The 16,883-nt window shown below is 42.7% G+C and overlaps 1 protein-coding gene across 1 annotated transcript in view; it reads right to left on the reverse strand.

Moving 5' to 3' along the window:
- Nucleotides 1-16,883, reverse strand: part of dync1li2 (dynein, cytoplasmic 1, light intermediate chain 2) — a 130,311-nt gene that overhangs the window by 60,286 nt on the left and 53,142 nt on the right. Inside the window, exon 5 of the mRNA XM_063067241.1 lies at nucleotides 6,575-6,741. Within this exon, the coding sequence (XP_062923311.1) occupies nucleotides 6,575-6,741 (167 nt within the window). The remainder of the gene's footprint in view (nucleotides 1-6,574; nucleotides 6,742-16,883) is intronic.

The following is a 16,883-nucleotide window of genomic DNA, read 5'->3' on the forward strand; positions in this document are numbered from 1 at the left end:
TTTTGAACTCTCTGCCACATCACATTCGAAGTGTCACAGGTAAATCTGTTCTGTACCTTACAATATTTAATATTAATGCACCTTAGTTTGCTATGTGTGATTCATCTGTAGATTTTATCCTTACCTTCATAAATTATCATGTGTTTTGTGTGTTTGCATACCACTATGCTTTACACCTTGGGTTGGAAAAACATCTTATTTCTATATACATTATGTGGTTATATCGGTTATATACATGTATAGTGCCTACAAAAAGTTTTCATGTCTTATTGTTTTACAACATTGAATCACAGAGGATTTAATTTGGCTTTTTTGACTGATCAACAGAAAAAGACTCGTGTCAAAGTGAAAACAGATCTCTACAAAGTGATCTAAATTAATTACAAATATAAAACGCAGAATAATTGATTGCATAAGTATTCACACCCCTTCAAGTCAGTATTTAGTAGATGCACCTTTGGCAACAATTACAGCCTTGAGTCTGTGCGGATAGGTCTTTATCAGCTTTCCACATCTGGACACTGCAATTTTTCCCCATTCTTCTTAACAAAACTGCTCAAGCTCTGTCAGATTACAAGGGGATCGTCAGTGGACAACCCTTTTCAAGTATAGCCACAAACTCTCAGTTGGACTGAGGTCTGGACTCTTACTTGGCCACTCCAGGCCATTCGTGTTTGGTTTTGGCTTTGTGCTTGGGGTTGTGGTCTTGCTGGAAAACAAATCTTCTCCCAAGTCGCAGTTCTCTTGCAGACTGCATCAAGTTTTCCTCCAGGATTTCCCTGTATTTTGCTGCATTCATTTTACCCTCTACCTTCACAAGCCTTCCAAGGCCTGCTGCAGTGACATATCCCCACAGCATGATGCAGCCACCACCATACTTCACGGTAGGGAGGGTGTGTTTTTGATGATGTGCGTTGTTTGGCCTAAGCCAAACGCAGTGTTTAGTCTGATAGCCAAAAAGTTCTATTTTGGTTTCCTCGACCATAGAACCTTCTTCCAGCTGACTTCAGAGTCTGCCACAAGCCTTCTGAAAAACCCGAGTGTATTCTTTTCCCCCAAGAGTGGCTTTCTCTTTGCCACTCCCCCATAAAGCTGCAACTGGTGAAGCACCCAGGCAACACTTGTTGTATGCACAGTCTCTCCCATCGCAGCCACTGAAGTTTTTTAACTCCTCCAAAGTTGTCATAGGTCTCGGTGGCCTCCCTCACCAGTCCCCTTCTTGCACGCTCAGTTTTTGAGGACAGGGAGATTTACAGCTGTGCTGTATTCTTTCTTTTTCTTGATGACTGACTTAAATGTACTCTAAGGGATATTCAGTGACTTGGAAATTTTTTGGTATCCATTTCTGACTTGCGTTTTTCAATAACCTCTTCATGGAGATGCTTGGAGGGTTCTTTTGTCTTCCTGGTGTAGCTTATGGCAGGATACTGACTCACTAGCAGTTGGACCTTCCAGATACAGGTGTATTTTTACTACAATCAATTCAAACACCTTTACTGTACACAGCGATCTCCTTTTAACTAATTATGTGACTTCTAAAACTAATTGGTTGTATCAGAGATGATTTGGTGTGTGTATTAAGGGGGAGGGGTGAACACTCACACAATCAACTATTTTGTGTTTTACATTTATAATTAATTTAGATCACTTTGTAGAGATCTGTTTTCACTTTGACACAAGAGTCTTTTTCTGTTGATCAGTGTCAAAAAAAGCCAAATTAAATCCATTGTGATTTAATATTGTAAAAGAATAAAACATGAAAATTCCCAAGCAGGGTGAATACTTTTTAAAGGCACTGTATATAGTTAAATGACAATAAACTTGACTTGAGAACTTGATTAGTTGCCATCATCATGAAAGCCAACCCCAGCATGAGTAATCAGAAAACTAACATTTTACATGGGAATGCTTGCAGCTTCTTTGGCATCCGACAAATGAACTGTCAGACAATCTGGATCACGACAAAATCGCAGGCACCATCAATCTGCAGGCCATGCCAACTAGGGACTTGGGCTGTATCATTTATTTTTGTGACAGTACATTTTCCTGCTATCGTAACAATATGTGCTGTTGGTACTGCGTTTTGCACCTTGGCCCCAGAGGAACACTGTTCTGTTTGGCTGCATTCATGTATGGTTGAATGGTAATTAAACTTGAACTTGATGAGGAATGCAACAGATGCAGTGTGCAAAGGGAAAATTTCAGGTGAAAGGAACGGCGAGATCTGATGGTTAACCTATTGGACAGGGTTGCTGAGGAGAGCTAAGGTACCGGTGACCCGTTTCCATCCAGGGGGTCAGTGTGGACATGGTGGAGGATTACAAATACCTGGGGATACGAATTGACAATAAACTGGACTGGTCAAAGAACACTGAGGCTGTCTACAGGAAGGGTCAGAGCCGTCTCTATTTCCTGAGACTGAGGTCCTTTAACATCTGCCGGACGATGCTGAGGATGTTCTACGAGTCTGTGGTGGCCAGTGTTATCATGTTTGCTGTTGTGTGCTGGGACAGCAGGCTGAGGGTAGCAGACACCAACAGAATCAACAAACTCATCCGTAAGGCCAGTGATATGGTGGGGATGGAACTGGACTCTCTGACGGTGGTGTCTGAAAAGAGGATGCTGTCTAAGTTGCATGCCATCTTGGACAATGTCTCCCATCCACTACATAATGTACAGGGTGGGCACAGGAGCACATTCAGCCAGAGACTCATTCCTCCGAGATGCAGCACAGAGCGTCATAGGAAGTCATTTCTGCCTGTGGCCATCAAACTTTACAACTCCTCCCTTGGAGGGTCAGACACCCTGAGCCAATAGGCTGGTCCTGGACTTATTTCATAATTTACTGGCATAATTTACATATTACTATTTAACTGCTTATTACTATTTTTCTATTACTATTTATTATTTCCATGACTATTACTGTTTACTATTTACTAATAGTAATATTACTATTACTATTTATTATTTATGGTGCAACTGTAACGAGAACCAATTTCCCCCGGGATCAATAAAGTATAACTATGACTTTGCTCAGGCACAGCATAAACTTTCACACAGAATTGTGGACCAAATGGCACTTTTGTTCATTAAACATGGAGAGAGTGCTGGAAGCACACAACAGTTCAGACACATTAATGAAAGGGAAGCAAAGTTGACATGTATGGTCAAAGATCTCCTCCTGAACATCACACACAAGAGAAAATATGCAGATGCTGGAAACCTAAGCAACACACACAAAATGCTGGCACAGTACAACACACTGTCGACGTTTCGAACCAAGACCCTTCGGTAGGTCCTGATGAAATGTTGAATGTACTCTTTTCCATTGATGCTGCCTGGCCTGCTCAGTTCCTCCAGCATTTTTCAAGTTGCTTGTCTGAACATCAGCTCTACTTCTCACCACAGACACTGCCTGACCTACTGAGTATTTCCAATATATATTTTTTTTACTTCTTTTCAGATTTCCAACATCCTCACCACCAATAAAAATGCCCTTTGCTTTTTATTTGGTACACCAGAGATCAAGGAACCGCAGAATAAGAAGGGACTTTCCTGAACTGATGAGTCAGCCTCCAACTCACCAGCTTACTCAATCACACGATAAAGGGAACATTAGCAACACCCAAACCTTGCCTTCCACAAATGCCAGAAGGTAATTAACCTCCCATATTAGGGATAGAGGTGGGGTGCAAGAGAATGAAGAAAATCATAAACAAAGGAAATTAAAGCAACACACACAAATTAATGACGCTAAAAGCAAATTGCTTGGGCCTGATAATCCACGCTGCAGAGAACTAAAGCACAGCAAAGATTTCGATGTCATCTTCCAAAATCTTTTAGACTCTGAAGCAGTTTCTGAAGGTTGTAGTGTGGCAAATGTAACCCTACTAATTTGAGGAGGAGGATGGGGAAAACACAGGAAGTTACAGACCAGCAAGCCTAGCCGTTGTTAATTGTTACGCTACCGTGCAACACTATTGCAGCTCGGGGCGTCGAGTTCAGAGTTCAATACTGGGTCCTCTGCAAGGAGTTTGTACATTCTCCCTGTGGAATGCGTGAGCTTTCTCCGAGTGCTCCAGTTTCCTCCCAAAGTCCAAAGACAAACTTAATTGGTCACGGTAAATTGTCCCCTGATTAGGTTAGGATTAAATTGGGGTTGTTGAGGGTTGCAGGGAGGCATGGCTCGAAGGCCCAGAAGGGCCTACTCCATGCTGTATCAATAAATAAATGTCAGTAATGTGGAAAAAGTTAGAATCGATAATAAAAGATACAATAACAAAACAACTTGGAGAGCATTAGTTATCAGGACTGATCACAGTCAGTATGGGCTTGTGAAAGGGAAAATTTGAGGATGTAATGAATGGAATAGGCAAGGGAGAACCAATGGATGTACAGTATTCAGATTATGCTTTTCGATAAAGTCCCATGTGAGATTAATGTACAAAATTAAAGCATATGGCATTGGGATTGAGAAAAGACAGTAGACAAAAAAATCAGCAGGAATCAAAGTATCTTTCTCCCCCAGGGTGACTAGTGGGTTCTTTAGGGAGCCAGCTATTAAAATATTTCTCTTATCCAAACCAATTACATAACATCTCTAAATGTGCAGAAAGTCGAGATTTGCTTAAGGGATTTAAGCAAATGAGGTGAATGGCCAGATGTTTTAATCTGGAGAAATGAGGTTTTCCCTCTTTGGTTTTAAAAGCCATTACCTGAACAGAACAAAGCACAGAACAACACAGGAACAGCTCCTTCAGCCACAATATTGGGGCTGACCATGAAGCCAATTTAAACAAATGGCATTTGGCTGTATGTGGTCGATATCGTCATTCTCTGCTTGCACTCATGCCTGTCTAAATTCAAGATTGTTTAATGTCATTTCCAGCTCACAAGCATAAAGGAGAATGAAATAATTGTTACTCCAGATCCGATAAAGCACAAAGAGGAAAAAAAGAGGGGGAAAAAAATCACATAAGATAAATAACAAAAAATTGCAATAAATATAAATACAATAATTGCAATAAATATAAGATAGCTTATATACATTGATCAATTGTATGTCCATAAAGTGACACTAGGCACAGGAGTGTCTGTACACAAGGTGACTGACAGGAAATGATAAAGTAGTGGTGGCTGGGGGTGTGGAGGGGTGGGTTAGTGGGTGGAGATGTTGATCAGCCTTGCTGCTTGGGGAAGGAAAGTAACTGTTTTTGAGTCTGGTGGTCCTGACGGGAATGCTACATAGCCTCCTCCCTGATGAAAGTGGGACTAACAGTCCATGAGCAGGGTGGGTGGGATCCTGTATGAAGTTACTGGTCCTTCTCCGACACCTTTCTGCATACATGTCCTTGATGGTTGGCGTCAGTGATGCATTGGGCAGTTTTGACTACCCATTATGGTGAGCTGTTGTGGAAAGGGATGTGCCCTCATCATCAAAAGCATGCACTCAAATGTAGCGAGCAACCATGGTGTAAGATGGCACATCAGTCTCTGCTAAAAGGACTGGAGTATAGATGCAAGTTGTCTTACTGCAGTTGTACAGGGCCTTGATGACACTCCATCTGGAGTTGTGTGTGCAGTATTGGAGGCATTATCTATGGGAAGATAGTCTTGATATGGAGGGAGTTCAACCAAGGTTTACTAGACCAACGTCTAGGATTGATATGAGATGGGGTCAGCTTGTTCACTGGTGTCAGCAGGGGTTTTCATAGAAACCCACCTAATTTTAAAAATCCAAATCAAAAGAAAATAATTTATCTAAACTTGTGGAATTCCCTACCACAGAGGAGATGGAGGTCAAGTAAGTACATTCTCAAAAGCAGGTTTTTTAAATTGCTAAAATGGTCAAGATTATTTATTGTCATTCTTCAGCACACAAGTATATTGGAGAATGAAATTATTGCTACTCTGGATTCGATGCAGCGTAAAAAAATAATGTGCATAAAGGGATCAATGGAAATGAGAGGGGAAAACTGGGCTTACAAACTCACAGGAAAATTAAAGGCCTCATCCTGCTCCCATTTTCTATACTTCTATTATTGTAATAAAAAATACACTGCGCTTCAGGCAAAGTCATGTCGAACCAACTAAGTAAGTAATCAAATGACCAACTAAACTAATCTCTTCTGCCTAGACAATGTCCATATCCTCCCAGTTTCTGCACATTTATGTGCCTATCTAAATGTCTCTTAAAGTCTCTAATATTTCTGCCTCTACCACCATCCCAGACAGTGTATTCCAGGCATCAACCATTCTGTAAAAATACCTGCCCCTCACATCTCCTTTAAATTACCCCCTCTCGCCTTAAATGCATAGTCTCTTGTACTAGATATTTCACCGTTGGAAAAAGATACTCTATCTCTGCCTCTCAATCTTAGAAACCTCTATCAGATTTCCCCTCAGCCACTGCCGTTCCAGAGAAAACAAACCAAGTTTGTCCAAACTCCTGTTATAGCACATGCCCTTTAATCCAAGTAGCATTCTGGTAAATCTGTCCTATGCCCTCTCCAAAGCCTCGGTATCCTTCCTATAACCTTCTGTTAAGTTGGGAGTCTCCGGAGAAGAAACCTACCTTTGTGCAGACAACCAGTACCGGAATGCCCAGGTTGTGCGTAAGTACATTTTCTCCCAGTGGCAAGACTACCTCCTCGTCTTCCTGACCAGGCGCAGCTGCTCTCCTCTGCGGAGATCCGTGGGATCCTTCCTCAGGCTCCACATACTCCTGGAATTCTTTCACCACTGGAAGCAGAGAACAGAGAAAGAACATAAAATAAGGGAAAAGCAATGTCTTCCAGATGAGGTTCACACTTAAAATTCTGGGGTGGGCTTCATTCCATTCAACTTTGAACAACAGAAAGTTCAAGTTTAATTGACATTCAGCCATACATGAATACAGCCAAAAGAAATGCTTCCTCTGGGGCCAAGATACAAAATACATTACCAATAGTCATACAACGCACAAAGCACATATAATACAGCAGTAAACGTACAGTCACACAAAAACATATAATACAGCCCTACTCCGAGTGACACTGATGGAGCATGAATGCTGTTGGCAAGACCAAGACCTTAGCAGTCCGCAGACCAACACAGGCAGGCAATCCACCTTGTGAAAGCTGGAGTGCAGTACCATCAGGACAGGTCTGTCCCCAGTCCAGCACGGATGCCGCTCCACACCACTTCCAGCCACTCCCCTCCTGGTGCCTGCAACAGGCGACACCCTGGCATGAGGCCTAGTCCCAGTGCTAGCACAGATTGAAAATCATGGGAATAAATGTTCTTCTTCAGCCTGGAAGGATACCTCAGGGATCACTTCCTGGCCTCATTTGTTTAAGACTTACATTAACAACCTGAAGGAGACAGTGAACAAAAAGGAAGGTTTCCAAGCTTGTCAGTGATATGAAAATAGGAAGGCTGTGCTCTGATGAGGAAACTGATTCTGCCATGGGTTATAAATAGAGTGAGGGGAAGTGAACGGACTCCATTCAAAGCAAATTTATTATAAAAGTACACGTCACCATATACATAGAAATCTACAGCACATTACAGGCCCTTCGGCACACAATGTTGTGCCCACTATGTAATCTATTCCAGAAACTGCCTAGAATTTCCTTACCGCATAGCCCTCTATTTTTCTAAGCTCCATGTACCTATCTAAGAATATCTTAAAAGACCCAATTGTACCTGCCTCTACCACCATCGCTGGCACCCACCACACTCTGCATGAAAAACTTACCTCTGACATCCCCCTTGTACCTACGTCCAAGCACCTTAAAACTGTGCCCCCTCATGTCAGCCATTTCAACCCTGGGATGAAGCCTCTGGCTATCCACATGATTAATGCCTCTCATCATCTTAAACACATCTATCAAGTCACCTCTCATCCTCCATCGCTACAAGGAGAAAAGGCCAAATTCACTCAACCTATTTTCATAGGGCATGCACTCCAATCCAGGTAAGATCTTTGTAAATTTCCTCTGCACTCTCTCTATAGTATCCACATGCTTCTTTTAATGAGGTGATCAGAACTGAACACAATACTCCAAGTGGGGTCTAACTAAGGTCTCATATAGCTGTAACATTACCTCCTGGCTCTTGAACTCAATCAAACGGTTGATGAAGGCCAACACACCATAGGCCTTCGTAACAATGTCAACCTGCGCATCAGCTTTGAGTGTTCTATGGGCACAGACTCTAAGATCTTGCTGATCCTCCCACTGCCAACAGTCTTACCATTAATATTTTATTCTGTCTTCAAATTTGACCCACCAAAATGAACCACTTCACAGTAAAAGTGGCAGGCCGACAAATCCAGGGCAAGCATTAAAAAGGGCCACTTTTCAACATAATTGTATAAGGGCTAAGAGAGTTGTAAAAGAGCGCCTGAAGGCTTTGTGTGTCAATGCAAGGAGCATTCGTAATAAGGTGGATGAATTGAAAGTGCAGATTGTTATTAATGATTATGATATAATTGGGATCACAGAGACATGGCTCCAGGGTGACCAAGGATGGGAGCTCAACGTTCAGGGATATTCAATATTCAGGAGGGATAGACATGAAGGAAGGGGAGGTGGGGTGGCGTTGCTGGTTAAAGAAGAGATTAACGCAATAGAAAGGAAGGACATCATAAGCCGGGAAGATGTGGAATCGATCTGGGTAGAACTGCGTAACACTAAGGGGCAGAAGACGCTGGTGGGAGTTGTGTACAGGCCACCTAACAGTAGTAGTGAGGTCGGAGATGGTATTAAACAGGAAATTAGAAATGTGTACAATAAAGGAACAGCAGTTATAATGGGTGACATCAATCTACATGTAGATTGGGTGAACCAAATTGGTAAAGGTGCTGAGGAAGAGGATTTCTTGGAATGTATGCGGGATGGTTTTTTGAACCAACATGTCGAGGAACCAACTAGAGAGCAGGCTATTCTGGACTGGGTTTTGAGCAATGAGGAAGGGTTAATTAGCAAACTTGTCGTGAGAGGCCCCTTGGGTAAGAGTGACCATAATATGGTGGAATTCTTCATTAAGATGGAGAGTGACATAGTTAATTCAGAAACAAAGGTTCTGAACTTAAAGAGGGGTAACTTTGAAGGTATGAGACGTGAATTAGCTAAGATAGACTGGCAAATGACACTTAAAGGATTGACGGTGGATATGCAATGGCAAGCATTTAAAGGCTGCATGGATGAACTACAACAATTGTTCATCCCAGTTTGGCAAAAGAATAAATCAAGGAAGGTAGTGCACCCGTGGCTGACAAGAGAAATTAGGGATAGTATCAATTTCAAAGAAGAAGCATACAAATTAGGCAGAAAAAGTGGCTCAGCTGAGGACTGGGAGAAATTCAGAGTTCAGCAGAGGAGGACAAAGGGCTTAATTAGGAAGGGGAAAAAAGATTATGAGAGAAAACTGGCAGGGAACATAAAAACTGACTGTAAAAGCTTTTATAGGTATGTAAAAAGGAAAAGACTGGTAAAGACAAATGTAGGTCCCCTACAGACAGAAACAGGTGAATTGATTATGGGGAGCAAGAACATGGCAGACCAATTGAATAATTACTTTGGTTCTGTCTTCACTAAGGAGGACATAAACAATCTTCCAGAAATAGTAGGGGACAGAGGGTCCAGTGAGATGGAGGAACTGAGTGAAATACATGTTAGTAGGGAAGTGGTGTTAGGTAAATTGAAGGGATTGAAGGCAGATAAATCCCCAGGGCCAGATGGTCTGCATCCTAGAGTGCTTAAGGAAGTAGCCCAAGAAATAGTGGATGCATTAGTGATAATTTTTCAAAACTCGTTAGATTCTGGACTAGTTCCTGAGGATTGGAGGGTGGCTAATGTAACCCCACTTTTTAAAAAAGGAGGGAGAGAGAAACCGGGGAATTATAGACCGGTTAGCCTAACGTCGGTGGAGGGGAAACTGCGGGAGTCAGTTATCAAAGATGTGATAACAGCACATTTGAAAGCGGTGAAATCATCGGACAAAGTCAGCATGGATTTGTGAAAGGAAAATCATGTCTGACGAATCTCAGAATTTTTTGAGGATGTAACTAGTAGAGTGGATAGGGGAGAACCATTGGATGTGGTATATTTAGATTTTCAAAAGGCTTTTGACAAGGTCCCACACAGGAGATTAGTGTGCAAACTTAAAGCACACGGTATTGGGGGTAAGGTATTGATGTGGATGGAGAATTGGTTAGCAGACAGGAAGCAAAGAGTGGGAATAAACGGGACCTTTTCAGAATGGCAGGCGGTGACTAGTGGGGTACCGCAAGGTTCAGTGCTGGGACCCCAGTTGTTTACAATATATATTAATGATTTGGATGAGGGAATTAAATGCAGCATCTCCAAGTTTGCGGATGACACGAAGCTGGGTGGCAGTGTTAGCTGTGAGGAGGATGCTAAGAGGATGCAGAGTGACTTGGATAGGTTGGGTGAGTGGGCAAATTCATGGCAGATGCAATTTAATGTGGATAAATGTGAAGTTATCCACTTTGGTGGCGAAAATAGGAAAACAGATTATTATCTGAATGGTGGCCGATTAGGAAAAGGGGAGGTGCAACGAGACCTGGGTGTCATCATACACCAGTCATTGAAAGTGGGCATGCAGGTACAGCAGGCGGTGAAAAAGGTGAATGGTATGCTGGCATTTATAGCGAGAGGATTCGAGTACAGGAGCAGGGAGGTACTACTGCAGTTGTACAAGGCCTTGGTGAGACCACACCTGGAGTATTGTGTGCAGTTTTGGTCCCCTAATCTGAGGAAAGACATCCTTGCCATAGAGGGAGTACAAAGAAGGTTCACCAGATTGATTCCTGGGATGGCAGGACTTTCATATGAAGAAAGACTGGGTGAACTGGGCTTGTACTCGTTGGAATTTAGAAGATTGAGGGGGGGATCTGATTGAAACGTATAAAATCCTAAAGGGATTGGACAGGCTAGATGCAGGAAGATTGTTCCCGATGTTGGGGAAGTCCAGAACAAGGGGTCACAGTTTGAGGATAAAGGGGAAGCCTTTTAGGACCGAGATTAGGAAAAACTTCTTCACACAGAGAGTGGTGAATCTGTGGAATTCTCTGCCACAAGAAACAGTTGAGACCAGTTCATTGGCTATATTTAAGAGGGAGTTAGATATGGCCCTTGTGGCTACGGGGATCAGGGGGTATGGAGGGAAGGCTAGGGCGGGGTTCTGAGTTGGATGATCAGCCATGATCATAATAAATGGCAGTGCAGGCTCAAAGGGCCGAATGGCCTACTCCTGCACCTATTTTCTATGTTTCTATGTTAACTGGGTTGAACTCCATCTGCCACTTCTCAGCTCAGATCTGCATCCTACTGATGTCATGCTGTAATCTCTGACAACTCCCCAGAGTATCCACAACACCCCTAACTACCCGAAGATTCATTTTCTTCAGGCATTCACAGAAAATACAAGAAACACAACAATGAAAAGGCACACAACAAATACGGAAAAACTGTGTAGACAACAATAAAACCATGCAATTACAAGAAAAATAAATAATAATTAATAAATAAGCAATAAATATTGAGAACATGGGTTGTAGTATCCTTAAAAGTGAGTCCATAGGTTGTCCATGAGGAAGTGTGCTCAGTTCTGGTCGCCTCACTACAGGAAGGATGCAGAAACTATAGAAAGGGTGCAGGGGAGATTTACAAGGATGTTCCCTGGATTGGGGAGCATGTCTTATGAGAATAGGTTGAGTGAACTCGGCCTTTTCTCCTTGGAGCGACGGAGGATGAGAGGTGACCTGATAGTGGTGTACGAGATGATGAGAGGCATTGATCGTGTGGATAGTCAGAGGCTTTTTCCCAGGGCTGAAATGGTTGCCACAAGAGGACACAGGTTTAAGGTGCTGGGGAGTAGGTACAGAGGAGATGTCAGGAGTAAGTTGTTTTTTTTTAATAACACAGAGAGTGGTGAGTGCATGGAATGGGCTGCCGACAATGGTAGTGGAGGCGGATATGATAGGGTCTTTTAAGAGACTCTTGCATAGGTACATGGAGCTTAGAAAAATAGAGGGCTATAGGTAAGCCTAGTAATTTCTAAGGTAGGGAGATGTTCGGCACAACTTTGTGGGCCGAAGGGCCTGTATTGTGCTGTAAGTTTTCTATGTTTCTAAAAGACAAATTACTTCCCACACAGAGGCTGCAAGTGAAATTCAGAAATATCTAGGTGTTCAAGTGCATGAATCACAGAAACCAGGTTGATCTTACAAGTATGCAAGACGACAAATGGCTTTTAAAAAATTTGTTCAAGGGATGTACTTAGGCTTTATAGGGCAGAGTCAGCAGTATCTTCCCCATCCCTAATTGTGGATGCAGGTTCGATTTCAACGTTTAAGAGAAATTGGGACAGGTATGGGGATGGGAGGGGTATAGAGGGCTATGGTTCGGGTGCAGGTCAATGGGACTAGGCAGATTAATAGTTCAGCACAGACTAGACAGGCCAAAGGGCCTGTTTTTGTGCTATTGTGTTCCATGACTCTAACTGCACTTGAGAAGGTGGTGGTAAGCTGCCTTCTAGAACTGCTGCAGTTCTTAAGGACTGAACTTAGGCCAGTGTTGGCAGACAGAAGGAGGTTTTGATGCAGTTGTACAGAGTGTGGATAGGTCACACCTGGAGTATTGCCCAAATTTAGGTGCCCTAACGAAAAAAGGATATAGTAGTGTTGGAGGCTGTTCAGAGGAGATTCAGCACACTAACTTCTCAAATGATAGGGTCCTATCCAGACAGGCTGGACAGTATGGATCTGTGTTCCTCAGTTAAGAAGAATAAAGGATGACAAGATCCCATAGACATTATTATGTTTCTGCTAATGGAAATCTTGAACAAGGGGACATAGTTGCGAAATACAGGACTGGTCATTTAGAACTGAAGTGTATTGAAATTTCTTCCCTCAGATGGCTGGGAAGCTGATAGTTTGGCGGGGGGGGGTCAAAGAGATTGTTTGATGGATGGGAGGGATCACTGACAATGCTAAGGACCCTGCAGTATTAGATTCTAAGCACATTCCAAAGTCAGTTCCTTTGCAACAGCTCAAACCAAATTACAAATTAACACTTTGCCCAGAAATCTACATCACCTTCTTGCCATTCTCTGGAGAGAAAACATTCAAGTAAACTTGCCGCTTCAGTTTGCACATTTTATAATCAGATTGTAAACCCACAACTTTAAAAAACTTGTAACATTCACAGCTTAGAACAAATTTCGGCAATAAATTTAAAACATTGGAAGTCAGTCATTTATAACCAAAGTAAATTGCTGATATCCAGTTTGTAGAGGAACAGACAGTGTCCAAATAATTTTTCTATCTTTCACACACACTCTCCACTCTCTGTAAAACAGAAATTATAGAGCAAGAAAACAGGCCATTCAGCCCAACTCAGTCATGCTGACCAAGGTGCCTTCTTGAGATTTCTGAAGTGGGCAGCAATTTCTTCCCTCAGACAGTAGGGAAGCTCTGGAATTCTCTGCCCCAAGAGCTTCTGTAACTGTGTGTGTCAAGTTTTGTTACTGCAGAAACTAACGGAAAGAATATTACCGTTGTTTCTCTGCCCATGGATGCTCCCTAAATTGCTGGAAGTTCCATTTTCTGCTTTACTACTGAAGATTCTTAACTATGAAAAAACACGGCTTAATAGGCTTGTTCTCTCAGCCCAGAGGAAACCCAGATGAAGCTGTCTATAATTAGGTTCTAGAGTTCTTAGCTAAACAACTCCCATCCAGACAGCACTAGCATAATGAGAGAAATTTCCATGGATGCTGCCGAGCCTGCTAAGTTCCCCCAGCATTTTGCGTCTGTTGCTTGGATTTGCAGTGTCTGCAGATTTTCTCATGTTTATAATTGAGAATTGTTTTTCTGAAGCACGATAGGTAAGAATGGAACTTGCTGCCAACACAAATCATGGTACAGCTCGACCTTCTATAAGCCGGCACCACTGGGACCTGAGGAGTGCCGGATATTAGTGAAAATTCCGAATTACAGAAGGATCACATTAAGCAATAGGTAACCGCCTCATTATACCTTTAAAATATCAAAGGATTCAAAGGTTCATTTAATGTCAGAGAAATGTATACAATATACATCCTGAAATGCTTTTTCTTTGCAACTCTCTACGAAAACAGAGGAGTGCCCCAAAGAATGAACGACAGTTAAATGTTAGAACCCCTAAGCCCCCCCCCCAATCCGGCTCTGCTCCCTCCCTCCCATATGTAAGCAGCAGCGAGCAACAATCCCCCCCCCACCAGCAAAAAATAAAGCACACCCACTACCAGCACTTGAGCTAAGCGATAGCAAAGACACAGACTTGCAGTTACCCCGAAGACTACATTGTTCAACCGACAGTTCAACATGCTGCAGGTTCTCTCTCTCCTAATAAGGGAGAAAGAGGTGACTCATGTAAATCAGTACAAGTTAGATAATAATGAAACAGAAATATTAAGTGAGTAGCAAGTGAAATTTTAATGAAGTAATATTCTGTACAGGCACAGATTACTGAGGGAATCCAAGTTAGTTTCTTTTCCTCCACTTAGTAATATGCTTAAATTCAGCGGGTCACCATGCCTGATCTGAGGTTGTAGGCAGAAGAGAACGGAGCGCCGGCTGGGCAACAACGGAGGGCAGTGTGCAACTGCCGGCAGGTGGGTGAGAAGGCAGGTGTGGTAGGCAGGTGCCAGGCGGCCGCGCCTCACGCAAATGATATTCATAAATGCAGGAAAACAAGCAGGAATCGCCTGTCTGTGCTTACAAGAGCGCGCCAACCCGTGAACAGATCTAGCGCAACCAAAACAACGTGCATCAGATTGGTAAGGTGGCCCAGAAAATTTGAAATTACAGTTGCACGGAAAATTTGAAATCAGTGCGGATTATCGAAAGGACCGGATTACAGGTAGTCGGATTAGTGAAGGTCAACCTGTACAATAAAAAAACCCTTCTGCACTGATGTACCTTGGAAGCATAGCTACCAGCAAGGCTACTGGCCAAGAGCTGGAACACTAGATTAGAACATCGAGCAGTACAGGCCCTTCAGCCCACAATATTCTGATGATCTTTTAAACCTATTCCATCAATCTAATCCTTCCCTCCCATATAACATTCCATTTCCCTATCACCCATGTGTCTACCTAAGAGTCCCTAATGTATCTGCCTCTACCACCATCCCCAGAAGGGCATTCCACACACCTACCATCCTGTGTGAAAAGTAAACCTGCCTCTGGCATCCCTCTACATACTTTCCTCCCAAAGCCTTAAAGTTATGTCTCGTTGTATTAGTCATTTCCGCCCTGGAAATAAAGGTCTTTGCTTCTCCACTTGATCTATACCTCTTCTCACCTTATATACCCTCTATCAAGTCACCTCTCATTTTCCTTCTCTCCAGTTGAATAGCCCTAGCTCACTCAACCTATCCTCATAAGACATGCTTTCAGCTCATTCTCTGCTAGCAGAGATACCAAGTTATGAACTATCAGTTCCTGCCATGGTAAACTTTCATGACTCTGAAGATCTCAGTTCTTGTTGCTTGCTGCTGGTGAGGGGTTCTCAACCTTTTGTGTGCCATGCATCCCTACCATTTACTGAGGGGTCCATGGACCCCAGGATGGGTACCCCTCTGCTAGCCTAACAGCAATGTAGCTGCTCACATTACATGCTGCGTTGTTCAGGACATCATAATTTCATGACTGCATGATGCTGTGATCAATCTGTGGAAGCGTTATTCTCCTACAGACTGACAGATCTCCATTGACAGATTGGAAGATAGCAATTGATCATTTAGATGGGCACGGAAGTGACAAATAGAATTCAATCCAAGTTCAGGGTAATGTATTTTGGAATGGTAAACATATTTGACCAATGGCAGAATATGAAGAACTAAATGATCAGAAGAATCTTGGATGGCATGTCCACAAATCCTTGAAGGTAGCAGGACAGGTGGATAAGTTCTGAGAAAGACAACGGACAGTCATGCTCCCCAGTTTCATCCGATAATGTGAAAGATTACAAGATCTCCTCCAGGTACTCTGGTTTCCTCCCACTGGTTGGTAGGTTAACTGGTTCATGGGTGTAACTGGGCAGCTCACTGGCTCATTGGGCAGCTCATTTGACTCACTGGGCCAGAAGGGCCTGTTGCTATGCTGTATCTCTAAATTTAAAAAAAAGATACCAAGGCTAATCACGGAGCTGCAGGAAACCCACAGAACTCATTCAGTATTTGTGCAAAGTTACAAAACTCCTTTTAGAAGTGGTGTGAACATAATTCTAAGTGCCTAATCCAGCAGACAAAACCATAGCAGAAAGTGTTTGGATACTGCTGTATTTAAGGTTACTGACAACAGAACAATTGTTGGCAGAATCGGGAGACAAGGGGGAGATTGAAAATCTGGTTGAATGGTGCTACAGCAACAACCTCCCAATGTTAGCAAAACCAAGGAGCTGATTATTGACTACAGGAGGAAGAAGCCAGAAGTCCATAAACCAGTCCTCATTAGGGGATTAGAGATGGAGAGGGTCAGTAGTTTTAAATTTCTTGCCGTTACAGAAGATCTGTCCTGGGACTAGCACACAAGAGTCAAAGTACAGAAAGTACAGCAGTACCTCTACTTACTTAGAAGTTTGTGTACATTAGGCATGTCACCAAAAACTATGACACACTTCTATAGATGCAGAGTGGAGACTATCCTGATTGGCTGCATCATGACCGGACACGGAAACACCAATGTCCAGGAACGAAAAAGTCTACAGAAAATGCTGCACACAGGTCCTTCCGCTTTAATGCCTGCAAGAAAATGAATCTCAAGGTAGTATATGGTAATATACATGTAATTTGATAATTTTACTTTGAACTTTGTAATGGTTCCCAAAG

The sequence above is a fragment of the Mobula hypostoma genome, chromosome 14 (genome assembly GCF_963921235.1).
Source record: "Mobula hypostoma chromosome 14, sMobHyp1.1, whole genome shotgun sequence".
Lineage (NCBI taxonomy): Eukaryota > Metazoa > Chordata > Chondrichthyes > Myliobatiformes > Myliobatidae > Mobula > Mobula hypostoma.